The sequence below is a fragment of the Phytophthora cinnamomi genome, assembly GCF_018691715.1.
Source record: "Phytophthora cinnamomi strain GKB4 chromosome Unknown Contig0, whole genome shotgun sequence".
NCBI classification, from domain to species: Eukaryota; Oomycota; class Peronosporomycetes; order Peronosporales; family Peronosporaceae; genus Phytophthora; species Phytophthora cinnamomi.
In genome coordinates, this window is record NW_027150933.1 from 198,658 (window position 1) to 222,572 (window position 23,915).

At 52.0% G+C, this 23,915-nt stretch overlaps 1 protein-coding gene across 1 annotated transcript; it reads left to right on the forward strand.

Moving 5' to 3' along the window:
• Positions 1-372: 372 nt before the first annotated feature.
• IUM83_01724 (Neutral zinc metallopeptidase) lies at positions 373-1,062 on the forward strand (the record flags this gene model as incomplete). Its single annotated transcript, XM_067925598.1, has 1 exon — positions 373-1,062. One exon carries the CDS (start codon positions 373-375, stop codon positions 1,060-1,062), a length of 690 nt encoding a protein of 229 aa, XP_067801152.1.
• Between the last annotated feature and the right edge of the window lie 22,853 nt (positions 1,063-23,915).

Here is a 23,915-nt window from a genome sequence, read left to right on the forward strand (position 1 = left end):
AGTCCACTCGCCTTGCATCGGCACTGCCGTCCTATTACTTCCCATTTCTCCACAATGGCGACAAGGCCCAGTGCGCGTGCTTCAGCTTGGCAGTTATTGATCGCTGTCTTCATACCACTGATCATCTGCAGTTCATTCTCGTCGGCAGCAAATTCCAACGCGAACAAGAAGACATCGGATGCCTCAGCTGTCACGCCAGCAGCCGGAAGCTCACTCCCGTCTCAAGTAACGACCGAAGGAGCCGCGGGTGGTGTTTCTCAAACTGCTGGACATGCTACCTTTGGCGACATCACGTCACAGAAGGGTGGTTGCATCATCGGCAACCCAAACACGTTTATCAGTACCGCCGATGTCGACTACCAGTGGAACCGCATGAGCAAGACCGTGCCGCCGTTCAAAAACCTCTTCTTCGATCAGATCGTGAACAACAACGGGTCGCTCAGCTACTGTGTGCGCTGGGACAGCCCCGAGAAGCTGTCGAAGAGCGTGGCATCCAAGTTCGGAGCCATGATCGCCCGCCAGTTCAAAATCTGGAACCATTGGTTGATCGGGTATGACTGCTGGCCGTACGAGAAGATCGACATCAAGGTGGTGGGCTTCGCCGTGCGTGACGCTTCGCTGTTGGATTGGAATGACGACTCGCTGGGCAAAATATACGAGGGTGTTCTGGACAGCGAAGGTGTCCCCAAGTGCCCTGACGAGTGCTACAAGCACCTCGACTTTCAGCCCAATGCCGACACGAGCGCATGTAAGGGCAAGCCTTTCGACATGTCGCTGTGGCCCTCGACAGACGTTCCCGGCCAGAGAGTGGATGGCGCCGGCGGAGATTGGGGCCAGCGCGTGGAGTTAGATTCCATGCTAAAGACCATGGAGGATGAGCAGATGATGACGCTGGCGCATGAAATTGGCCACGGATTCGGTCTGATGGACTTCTATGGGCCCACGGATAAAACTGCGACGTTCCCCGCTGCTCTCATGTACCAGAGCGAGACGCTCACGGACGCGGATGGCTGGATGCTGCGGCGCGTGCTGGAGCACATCAAGTCTCGCTACAACTTTTAGAGTCGGTGCCGAACCCGAAGGCGCCAAGGCTTGTGCCGAGCGTAGTGTGCGTAAGATACAATTCATAGATGTTTATTTTTGACGGATCTCGGGAATTATGAGGACTGCTCTCAAAATCAAGAAGAGACGTTAAAGTCGAACTTGACTTGTACCACTGTCGTGGAAAATGAATCTACTCGATTTGCGGTGTAGCGTTAGAAATCGGCTGGAGCCGTTTGGGCAGGCATCGCCAGTAGGAGCAATATGGGACTCATCGTGGCTCGTAACTCTCGGCGTGCATCTCACAAGTCATGATCAGTTAATTACATGTACCGCAGTAGTTTACAATCGCTTCACCATTCTTCCCATGACACATCAATCGACAAGCTCAAGCTCAAGCGCAGGCTTCGTAAACTGCTTGAGGGAGTCCAGCTACACTTATTGAGCCAAGCGCCTCCGAGGCCACTTCAACTTCAGTTTTGGAAGCTTGTAGTGGGCTGTGGACTACGTCCCCACTCTCTTAGTCAATCTTCACATGGCAACTCGTCCTCTTCCTGGACTGCCCAGACAAAGGCAGGTAAGACGATGGGGTTACCATGGTACCGTTGGTCTCTTGCGAGACTGATGGCACCAGTTTGGGATTTACCCTCCGAGGAGCAAGTCCTCAAGGTAGACTATCACACAGAGCTAAGCAGCAGCGATATTAGTATATGTTGGCGTGCTTTGGGAGTTCCAGCTCCCACGATGGTGTTCTTTGTGTGTCCCCGACCCACTACAAAGCTGCATGCACCTCTCACCACCGTAACTGCTGCATTAAGCCGCGAATATCCGGGTACTCCGAACACTATTCACCTCTCGGATACTCTGGTGCAAGGGTATTCTGGGCCCTCCACTCGGCTTGAGCCATGAGTGTGGCGCCGCGAGCAGCTCCCTCCACGTCGGAGCGCTCAATGGTGCTGTCTCGACGAGGAAGCAACCGCCAAGAGGAGGACCTGACAGTCGGAGCAATTGTCGTGATGCTCAGCGACAAAGCGGAGGAGCAGAGCGCTGCAGCCTATCGCATGCCTACTGGAGATGCAGGACAAGACGACTCAATGCCGCTTCCAATGCTGCACCGCAGAAAGAGTAGCGGTTTATGGCTGTGTTGGCCCCGAGTTGTGACGCTGCTATGGCTTCGCTATTAAGCCAACCGCCAAGAACGTATCTGTTGGCAAAGGAAGAAGACGCGGCGATCACGGTGTATGTCAAGTGTCGACAAGCTGTAAGAGCCCTGACGGTGCTGTTGTGTTTGAATTGTGCTCCGAGCCGTACTTTGATGACGATACCAAACTTGAAGACTGGAACTCGTCCATGATTCCAACAGGTTACGCTCTGGCGTTGATGCCTGAGGCGTGCGGATTTTACATTTTAGGTTCACATAGTGCGGACCCAGATTCGTCTTCGAGCGCAGTGATACAAGTTCGTCAAGTCGAATTTCAACAAGTTTGCGATCACAGTGGCGGATGGAACACTGAAGCCGTCGGCGCTTCTGTTATCGACTTCCTTCTCGGCTACTGAGAACAAGAAACGGCAGATCCTGGCGCAATTTTCCCACGCCATGCGCTTTGACATCTTCTTCATGAGCGCTAGAAGCGATGACTCGGTGATTTGTCGCTTGGCACATCAACTTTGACAGCTGCTTGGAGCTCGCATTTGCCTCCCGTCCGAGTTAGTTGACTTTTTCCGGGACCTCGTTGCTCTAGTTCCTGTTTTCGTGCGATTGTTCTTACGTAACCAAGGCATTGCAACTCTCTGGAAGAACCTGCACCAGAACGATGTTGATAAAGATGTAGCATCTGATTCCCGAAGCAGAACAAGTATACGGTTTTTTCGGGCCGTCACAGCCTCTACAAACTCTCTTCAGGCAAAAGGAGATCGCAAACCGCTATTATTGGGATTGTCACGAAAGAATCAAACGAAGTCGCGGAAGTCGTTGTCTCTAGGAACAAGCATGTCGACAGCGCCATTTCTAAGCTCAAAGGCGCTTGCATTTTTTCGACTCAGTCCTCTGTCGATACAAGTAGATCTTGGAGCAAGATTACGTGAAAGCCAATTCGTGTACCAAGATATTTGGACTAGTGATGCGAAGCTAGCAAGGATTGTTTTCTGTTGCTGTTCTAAACAGCATCCTGACGAGTTGCGATCTCGATCCGTGTCATTTTACGGACAGCCAGCACCAAAGTCTAGTCCATGTGTGCGCAAATGCTTGAGGTCTTCCCCAAAAATTATTTCGTATGAACTTACATTACAATTTTCGCTGCGCTTCTTGTATAACAAAGCGTCGTTTGTAAGCTGGGACCGAGACGTCGCACTTTTGCTTCGTCTTGAAGACCTTCATCGGCACCTTTTCAACGAGATCGTCAGCATCGTTCGCCGTCGATCACACACACTTGATGTTAATGCAAAATATGCAATTGTAGTAGTGGTGCTCTCAATGTGACGAGAGGACATGGCGAGATGGTGATCGACTTTACGACGACGTGAGCAGTGTGGTGAACACCAACGGGCTGGTGATGGAATATGTGACGACGGAGTGGGCGGTGACGACGGCGAGCCAGCCGGCTGCCACCACTGGTCGGTGGGGGTAGCGGAGGATCGGCAGAGAGGAGATGTCGAGTCGACATTGAAGGACGGAACGCTGGAAGATCGCGGGAGGGGTGAACCGGCGAGGACTCGTAGCAGGGATGAATGCAACACCAGGAGGGGCAACGACGTAGAGTGCGAGGCCAAGGAGGGCGAGTAGGTAGTAAAGGGCGCCGAGCTTTGCAACAAATCGATAGATGTAGGAGGGTAGCGAGCCGTGGTCTGCCGCTCCACCCTCCGTTGAGATTTGGTGCAGGAGCGGCATCTGATCGAGACTAATAAAAGTCACTTGGTAGCCGAACGCCAGAGGTGGTGCTGTTGTGCCTAGTCTGAGTGGCGTCTACCGCAACGGAGCGAGGTACGCGGGTAGGCGATCGCGTATACTTCAATTGACAGTAGGGTGCTGGGGGCCTCGGAGAGAGACCGAGGGGGCAGCGGCGCCGGTATGCGCGCCGGCGTCAAGGCCGAGGGACACGGGGATCGGCTAGCGCACTTGTGCCGACGCCCCGAGTCCGCTGCATATTTGCATGTAAACCGGAACGCTTGCGGGAAGCAGCCTAAAGACCTAGAGGGGTTGCGGTCGCCGATTATCGCTCCCTCCCCACTGTCCATATCCCTCGCACGGAGAGCGTACAGGACCAGCATCGGACTGGTTAGTCATTGAGAGCTGACGCTTCCTACCTACGCGAGACCGCTGCCGCTGAGACGACGTGCTGACCGAGTAGCTTTGGTAAAGTTATTCGCCACCGGGAGGGCGACAGCTACACACTCACGTGTGAACTTCGCGTGGTGATTGTTTGTGTATCGACGCTGTTTCGACTGGAAAGAAAGCGAAGGCGAGAGGTAAGTACGGTTACTGGTTACAGGAAATACGCGTCATTCATTAATTTATTCCGGACGAAGCTTCGGTAATTTAATCATCGCCTCAAAGGAGAAGCAAACACAGACGCCAACGCAGAAGGAGGAAAAGGAGAAGAAGATGATCAGATTGACAAAGTTGAAGAACGTTTTCTCATGGCAATGGTTGAAGTCATTCGATGGATCCCTAGGGCTCTATTGGATGAATGGATAGTGCTTTCTTTGAAAGAATTGCTGCAGATGTTGGATGCATTGACCAATGTGATCAGACAGACCCCAATAGCACCAAGTGAAAAAGCTGAGGTGGTGACAAGGTATCTACTAGATTACGTTTAGGATCGAGAAGATAACGTGTTGGGTGACTCGCTAGCACCCGATTCAGTCTCGTGCAGTGATGCAGCTCTGGAAGCATACGAAAGATCGATTGTGGAGACGCTCAAATAAAAAAAAATGACTCTATCAATGTGTTACAAATGACTATCAACGCAGCGAGCCCCTATCCGGTTTTGGCGAGCTAAAACCACTGCTGGAAGGGCTCCGTCATATGGTGAAGAACATCGCAGAAACTCAAAGTTCAACACAGATCATTGTATTGGGCGACCCTGCTACGGTAACTGATGATGTTGTCACGCATCTGGTGTGTGAACTTCTTGACGCAAAATCGTGGAGAGGCTATGCCAAACAATTCTGGAAAGCCAACCTTGCGTGTCACAAGTATCACGCGAGCCGTTTTTGATATGCTTCCACATTAGTGGAAAATCCACCGATCGCGTCTCTCACGAATGGAAACTATCGTCGAGTGTATTCGAGCTGAGTATGCCAACGATGAGGAGTCATTTGAGAAGGAATTCGCAGGCAAAGTGTAGGGAGAGATGACTATGAACAGGATATTCAGCACTATACGGAAACGGAGGCGAGCTAAGGGCTAGTCGACCACTATTGTACCCCCATCCTCAAATGTACTGTTGCCCTCTATTGTACCGTCGTCATCTTTTGTACCGTCGTCTTCACTTGTACTGTATATGGTTTTCAATAGAATAAACGAATAAAATACTACTTTAATGTACGTGTTACGCACGCTATACCTGACCACGTCAGTCATCGCCGAGATAATAGTCCTTGTCTGAGTCGTCAGACCCACTCTTGAGGTGGCATGGGTGATACGCATCAGCGCCATTGGAGTCACTAGCTGTCCCTCTTGAATTTGCATCCTCTCGATCTTTAGGTTTATCGTAGTGTCGTCATTGTGGTCGTTGCCGGCAGTGTCTTCGTCGTCACCGACAAATTGATCGACCGGGAACGGTTTTTGGAAGCCAGGGCAGAGGAAATCCTTGTCTCTGGGTCAACCTAAGTACTGCATGTTGTGTGCCTTCAAATAATCGTAATCCAGCTTGAGGTCAAATTCTGGTCCGTCCAAAACAATCGCCTGGATAAACTCTTTGCAGACTAGGCACATCGGTTGGGCAGGGATGTGTCGTGTAGGAATTCACGATTTTACGAGTCCTCGTCCCTCAGCCTCGACAAATGGGACGAGTCCTACCAACAACACACGCTTCCCTCGAAAGGTCGGCGAAGATTGTTGGGATTAAACCTGAAGACCAGGTCCGATCCCTTACACCGGGCTGGAAATATGCCTTGTGTTGAAGTATCGGTCAGGAAGGTAGAGCCCACACACAGGCACCGCCAGCCACGAGCAACGGCTGGGGTGCGTAAATATAAACGCTTTCGCGCTAAACCCACTGTGGTCCCTCAGAAAGGAAGGGTACCGGGCCGGTCAAGGCCTTTAACAGGGGCGCCGAGGTGAAACCTCGGCCAAAGAGTGAAACACACTGGGGGGTCACGCCACGCACCCAGGTCAACGTACAAACGTACAGGGAGGACTCTCTACCTCCCAACACTCGGCCACTATCCACTCTTGGCCTTACCAGGGCAAACTCTCGGTCAATGTACCTTAAGCTCACCGGCAGACATACCCCGCGTCGGCCGAGCGTATCCTGACCCTACAGCGAAGCTAGCTAGACTTACCGTAGACGGACTTGACCCTGATGGCTTGGGGGGAATATTCTGCTCTGATTTAATAGTTAGAGGCGGTGAGGCCTCGACTATAACTAATCCCTAATGTCTATACAAATATCTAATATGGACCGAGCCTTCGGTCTAATCCTACAGCCGGACGAGCCTTCGTCTTAAGTCCGGATTCCTAATAGGAGGCAAAAAGGGTATCCACTGTGACTACCTGGAGGGCTCGCCGGGAATTTATTAGGACCCGCCGTGCCCCACAGTCACTAACTAGCTTTCTGTCACTCTGGCGCGGTAAATGTGAGTAGCCAATAGGAGACCTCGGTCTTCTCCTCTCAAAGCCTCGATGCCGTTAGACCTCGGTCCGGTGACTCCACTCCGCAGTCAAAACCCAATCTCACAGATGTCCCCAACAACCATGGCCTTTCCATCTTAAATATCGACATCGGTGGGCTCGCGACAATTATCACACCTTTAATCACGTGGAATACAGCGAATCAGACAGCGTCGGTCAAAAGGTTGCCGGCAAGTCTGTTTTCTGCATATTCAAATGTTTTCATCTTCTTCACCGTCGTGGTCGTCTAGAGATCGTAAACAGATGCGACAGTCGCTGTCGACTTCTATCAGTTATTAGTCCCACTATGCAAAGAAGTAAACTGTAAATACATCAAAAAGCATAATTGACTTTTTGCAGATGGGGGTACAAAACCCTTGGAATGCATATATTGCAATTGGTGGCTCCTACAGCTGCCACGTGACCACCAACCTGCCCACCATATCACGAGTTTGAGCAGCCTCCTGCGCTTTTCAGATGCAAAAATAAACCGGCATTAACCCAGTTTCACCACCGAGCAGGGTTCGGCTGATTCCAGCAGTGAAATTGCTGTCCGACATCGACGAGTCATATTCCACACCAACGTTCGCGAATGAAGTTCCATCTACTCTACCGCAGTATGACATGTAGCCCTCCCCCCCCCCCGATTTTCGCCAACGACGTGCCGTCACTGATTTGACTTGGGGACTGTATTGAGTTGTGATTGGTGGAGAGAGAGGATGCGGCACGGCCGTACCCGTGTGACATAAATGACGACAGGGAATGGGCGTGTTCGTGTGGAACGAATCCTGCGCATGGGCCCAACCGGCCGGAAATGTGAAATCCTGGGCGTGCACACCCAGTGTAGTGGGTCTAACTTGACTCACTACTTTAGCTTACACGTTGCGCAACGTGTATGAGGAAGCGTAAGTACTTAGTAATTCCTTAGGTTAATTATATTTGAATTCACAAATATAAGTTAAATAAGATAGGATTCCAAGTGACTTACATTAGGTAAAATGAGAACTGTATTGCTTGTAAATTGATCTTCCTCCTAAATCCGCTAAAATTGTTTATCATCTATGAAAGGGGTTGACAGCGGCTGGCTGTCAGAGCCCCGCTAATATGCATGTCTCTGATTGGTAGAAAGATGCTGCTTTCTACCAATAGGATCTTTAGGTATATGTGGACCACTCATTGTGGTGGTCCACTTCAATGTATCCATTGGTGTGTCTTACACCAAGGTGAGGAAGTATTTAAAACTTTTAACAGATAACCTATCTGTTAAATTCACAAGTGGCTTGCAGCCACTTGTACGTGTAACCCCGTTACACCATCCCCCCCTTAAGGTTAGACGCGCGGGGTCTCCGCACGTCAATCTTCGGAATTGACCATTCGTCAATTCTCCGCGTTTGGAGAAGAAATCCGCGCTCATTCAACGATGAGCGCGCCTCAGAAGAAGTCTTCAAAGTCGGTGGGGAGTCATCTCTCCATCGACAACTACTTCGAACGCCAGAAGGCGAAGTACGGCGACGTCGTCGACTTCGACGACGACGATGAAGATATGGAGGGCGAGGAGACTCGCCCTCAAAGCGCAAAGACTCAGTGTCGAGCGAATCGCTCGACCCTCACGCCAAGAACGTTCGTCCGCGTGAAGGGGACGAATCGGACGCTTCGAGTTCAAAACGTTCGCGAACTGAGAGTGATACCCCACTCACTTCCGCTGGGACTCTCAGTTCTCCGCGCGCTGCAGCTGCAGCGCGCGATCCATGGATGCCGTCCGCGTCCGAGATCGCGGACCGGTATGGGAACTCGGTACCTCCCAATGAGGTGCCACTGTACGTATGCAGCGCCATCAAAGATGACGCTGTGGCTGCCGAGCTGTACTTTGATGCGGAAACGCATCAAAGGCGCGATTACTACATCGGACTCTTTCATGAGCTCCGATGGTTTCAAAGCAAGAAGACATCTTCTCGCAGCAAAGTGCCCGAATGGCAGGCACTTTGTCAAAGTTGGAATGCCTTTGTTGAAAACTTCAACAAGAGGCCGAGTGCTTACCGTGGTCGGATTAAGCAAGCGCGTGATCGCTTCGAGACGTACTCGAAGCGTGGAAAGTTGGAGCAACTCCACGTTGCTGCGGAGGAGGCAAATGTGCCGTGCGCTGTGCCCGAGGGCTTTCAGTGCACGAAGTGCTTTCCAGGCGCGGTCCGCTTGAGCGACCGCGACCTGAACGGGTACACGTCCTTCCGTGTGCCCGAGAGTCTCAAAGAGCTCCGTGCTAAGTTCTTAGCACGTGAGGGTTCGGGCGCTAGCGATGATCGCAGCGCTCGTGTTACTTCCGCTGCTCCAGCGCGTACTGCTCCTCGTACGCCCTCACCATTTCCGGAACGTCCTCCAGCAAGACGTTCCGCGGCTCCCATGTATCTTGATGGGGAGGAAATCCTCTCCAACGAATACGAAAACGAGCCCCTTGAGGGTTCGTTTTCGGGATACTATGGTCAACAATCCGCTCAACAATCCAGCGGGTTGAGCCGCGGGCGTCACGGATCGGCGGTGGCGGGGGTGGGAACACGCCCCGGATATGATCAACCCCGGGCTGATCAGTATGCGCCTCTCCACGACCGGGTGACCGCCGTGGAGCGTCTTCAGGGCGCTGAGTTCGCCGCCCTGAAACAGGAGCTGGCGAACCAGAAGGCCCAAGTCGCGGCGGTCTCGCAGACCGCCTCGAATATCCAGGTCGAGCTGGGGACCCGGATGAAGGGGTTGCTCCAGCGCGTCCGCGCGCTGGAGGAGAGGCTGCTCGTCGCCGAGGCCAAGTCCTCCGCTTCTGCCTCGGCTCCTGCCGAGGCTTCGGGTCAGCCGAGCTAGATGGCTCGTGCTGCAGGTACGGATTCAGCCGTCCGACGTAAAAGGTCGGATGGAGGCGCATGCTAGACGGTATTTCTAGCGTGTAAGCGTTGCCGTGCCGTGCCAACACAGTGAACGGCCCGATGAAGTGCGGAGCAAGATTACTTGCTCCGAAATCCGAAACTGCATGTCTAGGCAGGTTTTGTGTAGCTAACAAAACTAATGAACCAACTTTAAATTCATTTGTGTTGCCTCTGCCCGCATTGTCTGCGTTCAGCTTCTGTTGATCAACAGAAGCCGCTATAGTGTCTTGGACAAACCGAATCACGGCTTGTCTTTTGGTGATGAAACTGATTGCATCCGAGCTGAAGTCATTCAGCTCGCTCTCCGCTAGAGACCCGGCCTCTGCGTGGTTCTTCGCGGTGTCTGCGCCCTGCGCAGGCCCGTGGTTGTTGCCCTTGTCGGTGGAGGAGTCTGCGCCCTGCGCAGACTCATGTGGTTTGTCCATTGTTGCAGCTGACACTGTGCAAGTGTCAGCGGTTTTCTGCCGCTGCTGTATTGGAGTCGTTGATCCTCCCCCACTTAAAGTGGGAGCCATCACTCCGAGTAAACTCGGTAGACGTGGATGACGCATGGCATTCGCGCAGAACAGTGTATGGATGGTCGAGGCATGCACTGCGTTATTGATGGCAAACTCTGCCATCGATAAGCACTCGCTCCAGTATTGGAACGAGTGAGCGTAGCTCTTCAACATATCGACGAGCACGCGATTCCCGCGCTCGGTTTGACCGTCCGTCTGCGGATGATCCGCAGTCGACATGGAAAGCTGGCTCCCAAGGAGTGTAAACACTACTTGCCACAGGTGCGTTGTGAAGCGCGGGTCTCTGTCCGACACAATGTCGGTCGGCATGCCATGGTGTTTGAACACCATGTCGACGAACAGACGGGCCGTCTGCTTCGCGGTCACCTCTGCCGGCACCGCAGCAAGATGTACCATCTTGCTAAAGCGGTCGACGAAGACCACAACACCGGTGTTCCCTCCGCTGTCCGGGGGAAGACCAAAGATGAAGTCCAAGACATGGACTTCCAACACTCCGGCGGAGTCGGTAGTGATTGCAACGGAGCCTGCGCGAATGGCGCAGGCTTCACGCGTTGGCATCCCTCGCAAGCACGGATGTACTTGCGCACCCACTTATACTGGTGGTGCCAGTAGAAGTCACGCGTGAGAAGGACGTATGTCTTCTCACGTCCGAGATGTCCCGCGGTCGGGGCATCATGGTATTCGTACATGATCCTGAGTCGCAGGTCATGGTCATTCGGCACGGCAACGCGATCCGTGTCGTCGTCGACTGCATTATAAAGAAGCAGCCCGTCGTGCACTCAAAAGCGGTGTGCACGCGCTCGAAGGTGCTTGGGCAGCTTCTGACGGGACTTGTCAGAAGGCGCTGTGCCATAGGCCAGCAAGAGCTTCGCATCCGCGTCGTGCGCGTACGCGGCCTTCACGTCGTCCAACAGAGACGACGTGGGTGTGCTCGTTCGCATGGCGTCAATGGCATTGACGTCAGCAGCTTCTGCGTAGTCCGGCCGACGTGATAACGCGTCGGCCATTACATTCAATCTTCCGGGTTTGTAATCGACCCGGAAGTTATATTTTGCAAAGAATGAGAGCCATCTCGCCATTCTTTGTGATATGTGTGGTAACTTCACTGTAGTGCGCAGTGATGCATGGTCGGTGTAGACCACAAACGGTCTACTTCCAAGCAAATACACTCGGAACTTTGAGAGTGCGTATTTCATGGCAAGGCGTTCCTTGTCATGGACCGGATAGTTGCGCTCAGCTGGCTTCAGCTCACGCGATTGGTAGATCTGGGCCCTCGTGATCGTGCTGCATCAACGCACATCCGATCGCGAAGTCGGATGCGTCACATACGACGTGGAATGGACGATCTTGGTCCGCCACTGCCAAGATCGGTGCCTCAGTCAAGCCCCGCTTGACTGCATCGAATGCCTTTTGGCAATCGGTTGTCCACTTCCACACAGGTTCTTTCTTAAGAAGTTGTGACAGCGGGCGGATCTTGCCCGCGTAATCCTCCACGTACTTGCACAAGTACGTGGCCAAGCCAAGGAGCCGCCTCAGTTCCTTGACACTTGAAGGCGTTGACCATTCATTGATCACTCTAACCGTTTCCGGGTCACGGCGAACGCCATTCTTTCCTACGAGATACCCGAGGACGGGTATCTCGCTCACCCCGAAGATACGCTTCTTCAGGTTCGCGTGGAGCTTATGCTTTCGCATAAGCTCAAGTAGCTTCCGGAGATGCACCCTGTGCATCTCTACGTCGGTCTTCCCGTCCACAGCCCGGCTGTGGATGAACACATCATCGAAATAGCCCGGCGCGAAGTCGCGCACCGAGCGCAACAAGTGCGTCACGCACCTGTTGAAAGTCGCAGGGGCGTTCTTAAGCCCCTGTGGCATTGCTAGCCATTCCCAGAGCATGCCGCTTGGCGTGCTCACTGCCGTGAGAGGGATATCGCTCTCACGCATTAGGATTTGATAAAATCCATCTCGCAAGTCGAGAGCACTGTAAACGGTGCTCCCGGCCATCGAATCGATGATAACATCTTTTCGCGGTATCGGCGCAGACGCCGATACCGTCGCATCGTTCAGCTTGTTATACGCATGAACGATGCGCCATCCGCCCTGTGGCTTCTTGACACAGAACGTCGGAGCACTGTGCGGGGACTTTGATTCCCGCACTTGTCCTGCTTTGCGACGACTTTCAAAGAAGTCGTCGATTGCTTTTACTTGTTCTCGCGGCAGTGGCCACTGCCGCGTGACACAGTACTTCGTGCCCGGCACGAGATCAATCTCGTGCTGAATGCCCTTATCCTGCGGTAGCTCCGCAGGAATCTCTTCCGGGAGTACGTCCTTGTACTCCCTCAACAATTCATAATAGGGACTCGACTTCAGCGAGTCCCAACCTTGTTCCTCGAAGCGCTCTCGTTTCGTCTTCGCACTGAGAGTGTCTTCACTCTCAGTGGTACTTCCCATGAAGAGCTGCCTCAGCTCTTCGCTCTCGCTCTCCGTTCTTTCGCTGTCCGAAAGAACGCAGACTTGCTCGATGCGTCCATCGTGCAAGTCGCGCGTGAAGCGCTTCCAGCTCATGGCTGGAAGCGAAGTCAACTCCGACGCCGTCGTCGGAGGATTAGCGAGTCCCATCTCACGATACTGGAATCCAGTATCGGTGCGCGTCAAGACACTTAGCGTCTCGACATCCGGCGTCACCGCCTCAGTCTGCCCAGCAGACTGCTCTTGATGCGTCTCGGTCCCGGACCGAGACTTGTGCAGCGTTCTCCGCATGCGCCGTCTTCGTGTTGTTCTTCTGGTCCAGGTCCGACCGTGGACAGTTGTTCGCTGGCGGACCCTGTCCGCGGGCGCGCGGTATCAAACCCGGCTTGACCGCATTTTCCTTCGAGCAGCCCGGCTGCACGGTACTGTGTCCTTTCGCCGGAAGACCCTGTCTGCGGGCGCGAGATATCAAGCCCGGCTTGATCACATGGCGCTTCGTCGTGCAGCCGGGCTGCACGACGACATGCAAATTGCGTCAGTGCGGTACGTTTGTAACCGTCCGCACTGTTTGCAGCGTCAACTCCCGGAGTTGACACGCCTAGAAGGAAGAAGCGCACGAGCGTGCGCTTCTTCCAGTCAATTACCGAATCATACCGTGCAAGCCACGGCATGCCCATTACCACGTCGAACTTATCGTCCAGTTCCAGGGCGATAAAGAGTTCGACAAACACTCGTTGTTTGTAAGAGAAGCGCACGTTCACGACGCGCTTCTCGGTCTTTACGATGGCACCTGTTGCCAGTCGTACCTCCAGAAGACTTCGAGGTACATTTACCTCCTCGAAGTCAAGTCTCGGCAGGCTTCGTAGTCGAACAAAGTTGTTCGACGCGCCTGAATCTACCAGAGCTCGAAGAGAGTCACCCGCTCTCTTCGAGTAAACCTTCAAGATGACTAGGTTTGGCCTATCATCTTGTTTCTTGCAGTGAGAGCTGGTCTCACTGGGGGCTGCAGTCCTCAGTGTCGCGTGCCCGATGTCGGCACGCGCGACTGCATTACCAGTAGGGCGCCCGGCGCCTATTGGATGTTCGCGTTTTTTGTTGGTCCGCGGCGATGCCCAGCATCGCCACGACGGCCACCATTGTAGTGCACGGGAGCTGTGCACTCCCGTGCAAAGTGACCGATCCTTCCGCAACGGAAGCATCGCACGTTACCTCCCTGCTGCTGATAACCAGCCGTTGTTGCATTCGAGAGGTCCATTGGCTCCGGACCTCCCGTCCTCGCTACCGGGCGCGGTTGCGGCCTCGGTACGTTTATATGCAGTTTAGCCTGCCGTAGGCTAAACGCTTCTTGTATGGCAAGGGCGATTGCAGCTTCGAGAGTACACAGGTACTCTCGGAAGAGATAGGTCTTCACAGGCCCATCTCTAAGTCCCTTCATGAACGTGACGACCTTGGTCGCCTCGTCAATCGGGTTAGTCACGATATTTGATACCAAATATCGTGCGCGCTGCGCGTAAGCATGGACGTCACGCTTACCCTGCTGAAGGTCGAGGAATTCCGCTCTCGACCGGAACTCGTTTTGCGGGGGCTCAAACGCTTGTTTGAGCTCCTCTTTGAACACTTCGTACGTGCTCAAGCACATAGGATCGGAGAGTCGGCGCCCATACGCCCAACTCCTTGCGCGTCCGCCAAGGCAGGACATGGCGAACGCGACCTTCGACAGCGGGTCGACGATGCGTCGAGCCGCTATGACTGTGTCGAGCTCGACAAGCGAACGGAGGAGAGGCTCGCCCTCTCTTCCTACATAATTGCTCACGCTCAATTTTAATGATTGAGCACGCGGTGTCCCCGACGACGCCGTTGTTGAGGAGGCAGCATCACGCTACTCCTTCATGATGAATCCTAGAGCAACACCATGTTGCTCCGTCGGCAATAGCGTACGCGGCATCGTAGCTATCGCCGCTTCTCCAATGACTGTTGACAATCGTTGGAGGGCCTCCTACTCTGGATCCGATAGGTGGGGGCGGTTAGCGCGTGCAACATGCGTTGCAGGCGTGTTGCAGCTCTCCATGGGCACCTCCGTGCTCATGTGGTTCTCAGCTCCGCGTTCGTACACCTCGTACGAATGTTAAGCAGTCGGTCGTTGGACGGACTACAAAGTGCTACCAGGTGTAGTGGGTCTAACTTGACTCACTACTTTAGCTTACACGTTGCGCAACGTGTATGAGGAAGCGTAAGTACTTAGTAATTCCTTAGGTTAATTATATTTGAATTCACAAATATAAGTTAAATAAGATAGGATTCCAAGTGACTTAGATTAGGTAAAATGAGAACTGTATTGTTTGTAAATTGATCTTCCTCCTAAATCCGCTAAAACTGTTTATCGACTATGAAAGGGGTTGACAGCGGCTGGCTGTCAGAGCCCCGCTAATATGCATGTCTCTGATTGGTGGAATGATGCTGCTTTCTACCAATAGGATATTTAGGTATGTGTGGACCACTCATTGGGGTGGCCCACTTCAATGTATGCATTGGTGTGTCTTACACCAAGGTGAGGAAGTATCTAAAACTTTTTTCAGATATCCTATCTGTTAAATTCACAAGTGGCTTGCAGCCACTTGTACGTGTAACCCCGTTACACCCAGGATACAATGGTGCGTTCAGTCCAACCCCCGAACGTTTCCTTACGACGAGTGCCTAAAGGCTGGCGGAAAGTGTCTCTGAAGAACGTATCCCAGAGTACACCTCGTCTTGCTGTGGTCTAGTGCGACAAGATGGATCATATACCAAGAAACACCCACTACCACCACCATGATCACGCACTGGAAGCCGTACGAGTTGATGTTTGTGGAGATACACGCTAGTCTGCGATGACGAAGAGTTTGCACCCAGGGTGCACCACGGAAAACCAAGATTCACTTGTGTGAAGACAAGTGTCCCAGGATTTCAAGATGGAATCCTGGGATTAGACCGCGAATCCAGACGTTCTATACTAAAACCAAGTATCTCCCAAGCCGAAATCCAAGATTCGCCAAGTTACGCCAAGATTCCAAGAGTCACCCACAATACGAAGTGGAATCCTGAGTGTGAATGCGAGTGTGAAGCCAGTTTGAGGCCAGTTTGCAATCAAGTGATGCATGACTTGAAGAACCGTTAAGAATCCACCAAGAACTGTCCACTCGAATTTTTCGAAGAGAAGAAGGAGAGTGCTCACACTATACTGCGACCAATACAACGGTCTTGTTTCCTAGTGAAACCAAATCATTTGTTAACCCACGACGAAGGTGCGACGACCGAAGTCGACACTAGTCAGGACCGCTGAACCCAAGGTATACTGAAACCAAGGTATTCGACCCGAAGCATAGTGAACCGAAGACATTTACCTGAAGAAGAGTGCAGAGGAGAGAAGTAATAATGGGGTTAATTCCTCTATTTTCCAAGAAGACGACAACGATCTTCTTCGTTAATTCTCTACTTTCCAAGAAGATGACAACGCTTTTCTTGGATTACATTGAAGTTTTAACCGACCCCAATCACTCGGACATGAAGACATGGCGCGCAGTACCGAGCCTCGAACGCGACGAGATAGGTGTCATGCGTGTGAGCGATGTGCTTGCAGGCTACTACATTGAAGAACACAGGGAGGCGCAGCACACGCAACACTGTTTCTTAGCTTTGCACTCGGCGGTCAAGGTTCGCGATCACACGGTCCAGCGTCTACAAAAGAAAGCTTGCATCGTTAGTGAACAATGCCACCGATATCGCCCTCCGCCGCCGCGTTAGCGCGCAGCGTCTGGAAGATCCTCTCCGTTCTATCTCGGGGCGATCCAGCATCACGTGGTAGTTGTCGGGATAAAATGAGACCGCGGCAAACAAAAAGATTCTTAGCCACCAGTTGGAATTATCGAGATAATCGCGTGTAAAGTTGACCAATCAAAATTCGTACATCAAAAATTTAAAATTTAAAAACACTCGCAGAAAGCGAAAAACAAATCTAATTCGATTGTTTTTTTTTCAAAAGGTTTCTGATAACATACAATATGCTAAAATTGAAAAATATTGCGGTCACGCGCCCCAAATAAAGTCCCGCATTTCAGGGGGCCGCAAATGAAGATTGTTTTTTCGACCAATGTAACCCCACGAGTTCTAAACAATTTATAACGATCAATAGCTTAAACGAAGCACAAGACAATGTTCTTTCGATTCATGCGGTTAAATCGCGATTCATACTTCGATTCGTAAGCAATTTGTTTTGTTTGACGCGGTCTCAAATGCGGCCTTTTCGTGAGCCGATCTAAAATTACGAGGATGGTGTCGTGCTTCGCTGTCGTAGCGGGGAGACCGGTCATAAAATCGATTCCAATGGAAGTCCAGCGCCCTGTAAGGGGTGCAATAACCCAGGAGGTTTTTCGGTACGCCGCTTATTTCGCTGGCACGACTCGCACGTAGCAATGTATTCTCTGATAGTTTTGTGCATCTGCTTCCACTAATATCGCGACTGGATTTCCTCAATGGTCTTCTCGATACCAGGATGCCAAGATGTAAGAATATCGCGATACTCCCAGAGAATTGTGTTCCTCATTTCAACGTCGTTGGACGGAATTGAAATTCGCCTCGACCCGTCTGTTTTTGTGGTGACGCGCCTTCCAGAAATCGCAAACTCAGATCCCAGAATCCCAGGTTCAAAACCCAGGGATTCCAGAACTAGAGTGCGCGATCCCGGAGTCACTTGACGACCGGACCGCGTCGGGAGGGCGTATGTGTTCCCTCGCTTGTAATCCCTTGGGTAGTCCTTGACGGGAGCTACGCTGTGGGCCCAGGTGTGGGTCGGCTACACCAGCTGCTGCTTGATCCCAGAAATATCCAAATCCACTTGAGCGAAGCTTGGCCCTGGCCCAGTAGATCCCAGTCTGCACGTGTCCGCTCGAATCCGAAATGCCCCTGGATTTTCCTTGAATATATGAACGTGACGATCCACAAACACTTCTTGCCTACTTCTTCTCAGACCCTCGAGTCTCTTAACAGCCTCCACTTTTCCAGCGACGCCGGCTTCGAGTCGCTCCAGTCCCTCCACTTCCTTGGGGCGGTTCAGACTGAGTGAGAACCGCCAACTGGATCTGCACTCGCTGCTTGATCCGAAGGAGCCAGAGAAAAGTTGACTAGGAATGAGTCTGCCAATCCCAGAGTTCTGCGTCTCCACTCTGGGGGCAACCGCGCACCACGCCGACTTGGGCAAATTAAAATCTGGACCCAGGAACCACTATCCTGGGATCCAACCCACACGAATTTCCCAGCAACGCTCGCAAATCACTATCACGATGCGTCGCTCTGCCTGAAACCTCAGAGCCGATCACCTTCGACCCGAATATGAAGCATCACCAGCAGTCCAATCGAAGCCAGTCAATTGATAAGTGAGGCGCACACCAACCAAACCAATAACGAAAATATATCCGAAAACAACTTAATTGGCGAACTTGAATTTGTTTGGAGTAAGTCTTTGAACTGGCGCGCGCTTGGCCTTGTGCCGATTGTGCCCTTTGCGAATGCATAGCACTCTCTCACGTCCTTGGAGGCAAATCAAACTCGGATTATATAATTAACACATGCAAACGGAGACCTACCGGCGCCAGGGCGCCGCTCCGCGTCAAATAGCTACAAAGTGAAGTGACTGACTGCGCGTCTAATCAATGTGAGCGTTTCATCATCCCAGGGTTGGCTGAAAGGGCCGGGTGTGTCTAATCATCCCACTCTTCGACCCATCTCGGGATTGGCTGAAAGCCGGAGCAGCCCGAACGTCTAATCATGCCGAGCGTCTCATTATCCTCGGATTGGCCATAATGCGGGACCTGAGTTTGGCGCGGAGTGCCTTCAGCAAGCTCCGGCACTCCGATAGGCCCGCCGATGTGAGGTCATCCGAGGTCGCGGGGCACGCAAAGCTGAGTTGTACTCACGTCAGATCTGGTTTGGACCCACGTCGACTCTTCGTCCAGAGCCGATTGCTCCGATTATTTTCGGCAGATCCCCGACCGTATCTCGTCGCCCACACGAAGTATCCAGCAAAATAGGGGTAGTCCACACCAGACAATCCGGGACTCGGGATCACACACTGGAATCGCAAACACCGGGATCCATCGTCGACACTGAAATCCGGAACGCCAACCCAGGGTACACGACCGCACATCCGTCTGACATCTGGGCTGCCACACTGGAACCGGGCACTTGGCACCGGGATCAATCACTTCAAGCTGAGACCCGCCATGCTATACCCATACCGGCACCGTACTTCGAGATCTGAGTGATCACGCTGGGATGCAAGTCACGACACCTGGATCACCACGTGACACTGGATCAGCCATGCCAATCTGGAATCCATCACACCATACACAGGCCCATCCCGAGAACTGGGATCCCAAATGCTTCACTCAATACTGGGATCAACCATACCGATCTGGAATCGACCAATCCATACTCAACCTCGCAACGAGCGCCGAGATCTCAGAATCGTCACTGGGATCCGAGAAACCGCACTAAAGCTTGCAGCGTGAACTGGAATCCGAGGCGTCATACTGAGCTCATCGTATCACACTGGGATCCGAGGTTGATCACAGACATTCAACTCACTGCTTGCACTCTCCACACATATCAGTTTCATGACTCTGTTATCAATAACCCGAGCACACGCACTTGGCATCTCATCTACCGACTCCGAAGTCACAGCTTGACACTGGGATCAGCAAAGCAATTACTGGGTTCGTCACACCATACTGGGAGGCGAGGGTGTTAGCAGACGCTAGGCAACTGCTGTGCACTCCTCACAAATGGTTGCTCCACGGTTGCGATTCCAGTATCACGAGTGTGCACGTCCTTTGTTACACCCGCCAACACTGGGGTCGCCAGCGAACTCTATGTTGCACACAGACTCCACACACCACATACTCTTCCAGAATACCACCATACCACTGAATCACTCCTGCAACGCCATTGCGCAAGCTAAATTCACCAAAGTCCCAACTGGGATCGGAGAGTGAAACTGAGATCACTAGCCAGCTAAAGTACGTTCGCCATCAATTTGGGAGCCAGTGCCAAATCGCACCCACGTTTACCACAGAACACTTGATTTTGGATAGAAGGGAGTCACGGGTAGTCGAGAGATGGGCTGAGCGAGAGGCGTTTGACAAACTATATCACATTTTTGCAGTAATATACAAGCATTTAGTCCGGATCGTACTTTAACTTGTTCGAGTTTTCGTGCTTCAGGGTTGCTTGGGTCCACCCCGCTCGGCATTGCGCCCTCCTGATCAATGGTAACAGCGTGAGCGGCTTGAGCCGTGAGACTGCATATGTTTGCTTTTGTTTCTGCTGTTCGAAGTCGATCTGGAAGTTTGGGCGACGACTCAACGCGTCCGCCACGGTATTAGTCAAGCAAGGGATATACCTAAAACGCAAATTGAACTCTGCAAATAGATCGTACCCCCTGTATATTCGTCGGTTGATGATATTCTGCGTCAAGACGCGCTCGAGTGAGTGATGATCCGTTTCGACAGTACAACCTCCATCTTGGGGTACACTCTCCAAATGTTTAAGCAGTGGATAATGGCCAACATTTTCTGCTCATGCGTGAGATAGTTGACTTCTGCGACTTTCATTTTCTACCGCAGAACGCGATGTTCTGCTCGAGTTCCTTTTGGCCCGAAGCGGTCTTCTGCAATTGATACAATACGCCACCTATCGCAAATCTCGATGCTGGGGTCGCAAGTAGAATAGCACCCCTAGGACGAGACGAGGAAAACGGAGACGATATTACCGGTTTACAGTCTCTTTGTGCTCCAGACCCAACTCATCGATCGCTATACCGTCTCCAACGAGCAGCCGCAAAAAAAGCGAGACGTAACAACCGCCTCCCCCACTCCGTGTCCTGAACGCTAGTTTCGTACTTTGCCGCGGGTCCGGGGCTCACCCTGTCGAGGTCTAGGATGGGTTCAAACTGCTCCAATTACCGTGAAATGGCCAAACCAAAAGCACAACTAATTCGTGGTGTTGAGTCGTCATATTGGAGGTTTTAATATCGTATCAAGATCGCAGCAGCGCGCAAGGCGCATTGGTCTGTCCCCAGGGTAGGCCTCCTGCCACTTCGTCCAAATGCTTCCACGATGCGCCTGTCATCAGTTCGTGTGAGACTTATTTTGGCTTGAGATCGTATCCACTCTTCCCTGCTTCACAACTCCATTTGCACCAAACGCCACAGTAGCCCCCCCCCCCACGCTCGGGATGTCCAGTGTACACCCTACAGTCAAAGACGCGATCACCAACTTTCAACCTCTACTGGATTTGTGGTCCTCCCTCCTAGACGCAGCGAGAAATCGCTCATCTTTTCGTGTGGGGTTCGAATCGCAGAGGCACCAGCGCTGCCTGCCACTTTCGTGGACGCCGGAGTTCCCGCCGTCTGGATGTGTCTCGCATCTGAGGCCTGTCGATCGAGAGATGATGTGTTTTACCCGTTATCAACAGGGAAAATATCTAGAGCGGCGAAGCATCTGCGTGAAGCCCGTGCAGTAGTGTCGGACAAGACGACGGGCGAGTTGGAGAAAAAGCGTGGGCGGGATTAGGAATTGGATCGGGTCCGGCACTCTCATATGTTCAGTGATGACCCAACACGCGTTTACGTTCTGCTCGAAACTCTTCGGATCATCAACAACAATCTGCCATACCGTATGGCGGAGTACGAAGAGTCCATCTCGATCCGAGAGCTTGTAATAAAAGACGGTATGCACGCTGCTGTTAACGCAAAAGTTATCGTTCATTCCACGGTCGAGCTATATGCATCATCAAAAAGTACCATCTGTCGTGAAATCCATGACAATCGAGTCGGGCACGCAGCGACATTCACTATTGTTCCGGACTTTTGGACTCCAAAAGGCAAGGGAGCCACGGTTTTGGGTCTCTGGTTGTATTTTATCAACAAGCAGTGCGCGTTCAAGTCTACCCTGCTCGGCACCCGACACTTCAACCCGAGCTACAATGAAAGGTCCGGCGGAATCCGTGCGCGATTTCGGCGGTGGATGATCGGACTTTAATCGATTTTGGTTTGACTAGGGCGGACTTGTTTGGAGCTACAAGTGATGCGGGTCCTGACGTTAAATGGATGATGACCAAAGGCTTGCAGCTCAACTGTGAGTGGTCCATACCGCACAGGTCGAGTGCTGCCACAACGAAAACTTCTGGGATGGTCAGCAACGCCAGCAAATCCAAAAATCGAGCTACGACAGCTCTGATCAAGTGTTGAGACTGTATATCAGACAAAATATGTCGAAGTGACTGGGTCCTTGTTCGTGGAGTTGTGCGAGATGGAATGCGGCGGTGACTAGGCGCCACAGCAGCTGCTAGAATATCGCACGCACCGATTGCTGGGGCTTACGCGTGTGGTTCACCGCATTTTAGCCCTGTGGGCACCTTTCGTGAGTTGGTACGAGGAGCGTCTTGCCCTAGCAGATGGTGAAGGGAAGATGCCTCTATGTGCTTTTCCTTTGGCTAATGACTATGACAACCTCACCCAATTGTTGTCGTTGCTCGAGCCAATCACGCTACTAAATACAAGGGCTCAATATGAATCTGCCACCCATGTTGATGTACTTTTGACTTTGCTAAATCTTCGGCGCTCCACTCTTTACCGTGACAAGGTGCTTCGCGACTATGGACCCACGAAGGAGCGGAAGATGTACTTTCGACTAGATCAGCTTACTGAATTGGCACGGGATACGCGCTTGAAGCTCCAAGAAGAATTCCAGCGTGTGTTCTTCTCTTGGTATTCGAAAATTGTTCAGTGTCTATATTTGTTTGCGATCCAACTACTCCTTCACCCAAACGTCAAGAACCTGGACAGCATTCTCAAAGATGTTGGCCTCCTGTGCACTCCAAAAGGGACGTCTCACAAGGGAGATGGTGAGGTCAACTTTGGAAGGTGAAAAACGCTGTCACCAAGATAATGGCACTGACGCAAACAGTTGCTACAGAACCTCCGCGGCACGAGACGCCTCCCCCAGTTCTTCCCAACGTTGTCTTCTCTGAAGATTTAATGGAGCTATTTGACGACTCGGTCGTCTCACAGCATATGGTCAGTGATGAGCAGCAGAATGTCCATGACAGCAGCGTGGTGAAAGAGCTACGACTGTGGATGGCGACACCAAGTTCGCTTCGTCTGGCAGATAACGGGAAAGCTGAGTCGGTACTTTCGTATTGACGCCGAGAGGCAGCATCTCATACGCATCGTTTCCTCCCACCGGTAGCCAAGATTCTGTTTGCTGTGCCTGCGTTGTCAGCGCAGATAGAACGTGACTTTGGTACTGCTGGTCGAATGCTGACACCTGAGCGTTCGTCACTATCGCCACACAACATCGATATGTCAACATTCATCAACTGCAACAGAGGCTACGTCGACATTACTCAATGCCCTAAAATCCCGGCCAGCGCAATCGCCGCACATACCCCTTCCAATGTGCTAGTTCCCTTGGCCGTTGAAGAGAACTCGGAAGATGACGATGTTTTAGAGGAGTGTTTTTCTAGTGACAACGAGGAGGACGATAATGAGAACATTGCTTAGAGTCAACTAAATGGTGTAATATATGAGAGCTTTATAAAACTCAACTGGAGGACTTTCAAAGGCTTTCTACTACTGTCATCAGAGCTGTCAACTCATATTAATTGTCCTGCAGGCCATCGGGATGATTATCGCGCGTATATTTGCTGTTTTGGCGTGCTGCAGTACGTGCCTTGCTAAGCTTGAGCACCAATGCGACACATTCTCGATTACTTAACCCCCCCATCCACCAATGTCGGAGGCTCCGACGACACAAAACTATTCAGGTCGGAGCCGCAGACATGATAGCAGATTAGGAAAACGAAAACATAAATGTGATCTGTACAGTCCACGTGTCACTCATCAAGTTTTGTGACGTGTGACAAGCTGACACTGCGAAAATTGGTAGAAACAGTTAAAATTCACGATTGGTCACAAATTGTAGTTTCCATTGTTTTGCGATGATGATGTTGGTCCTGTGCACGGTGAAGAGGGAGAAAGGCATACCGGTAGTTATGCGGCCGGTCTCCCCTCCCCTCTCCAGCGGTCCAAGTCCTCTCTCCAAGCAGCTCGCA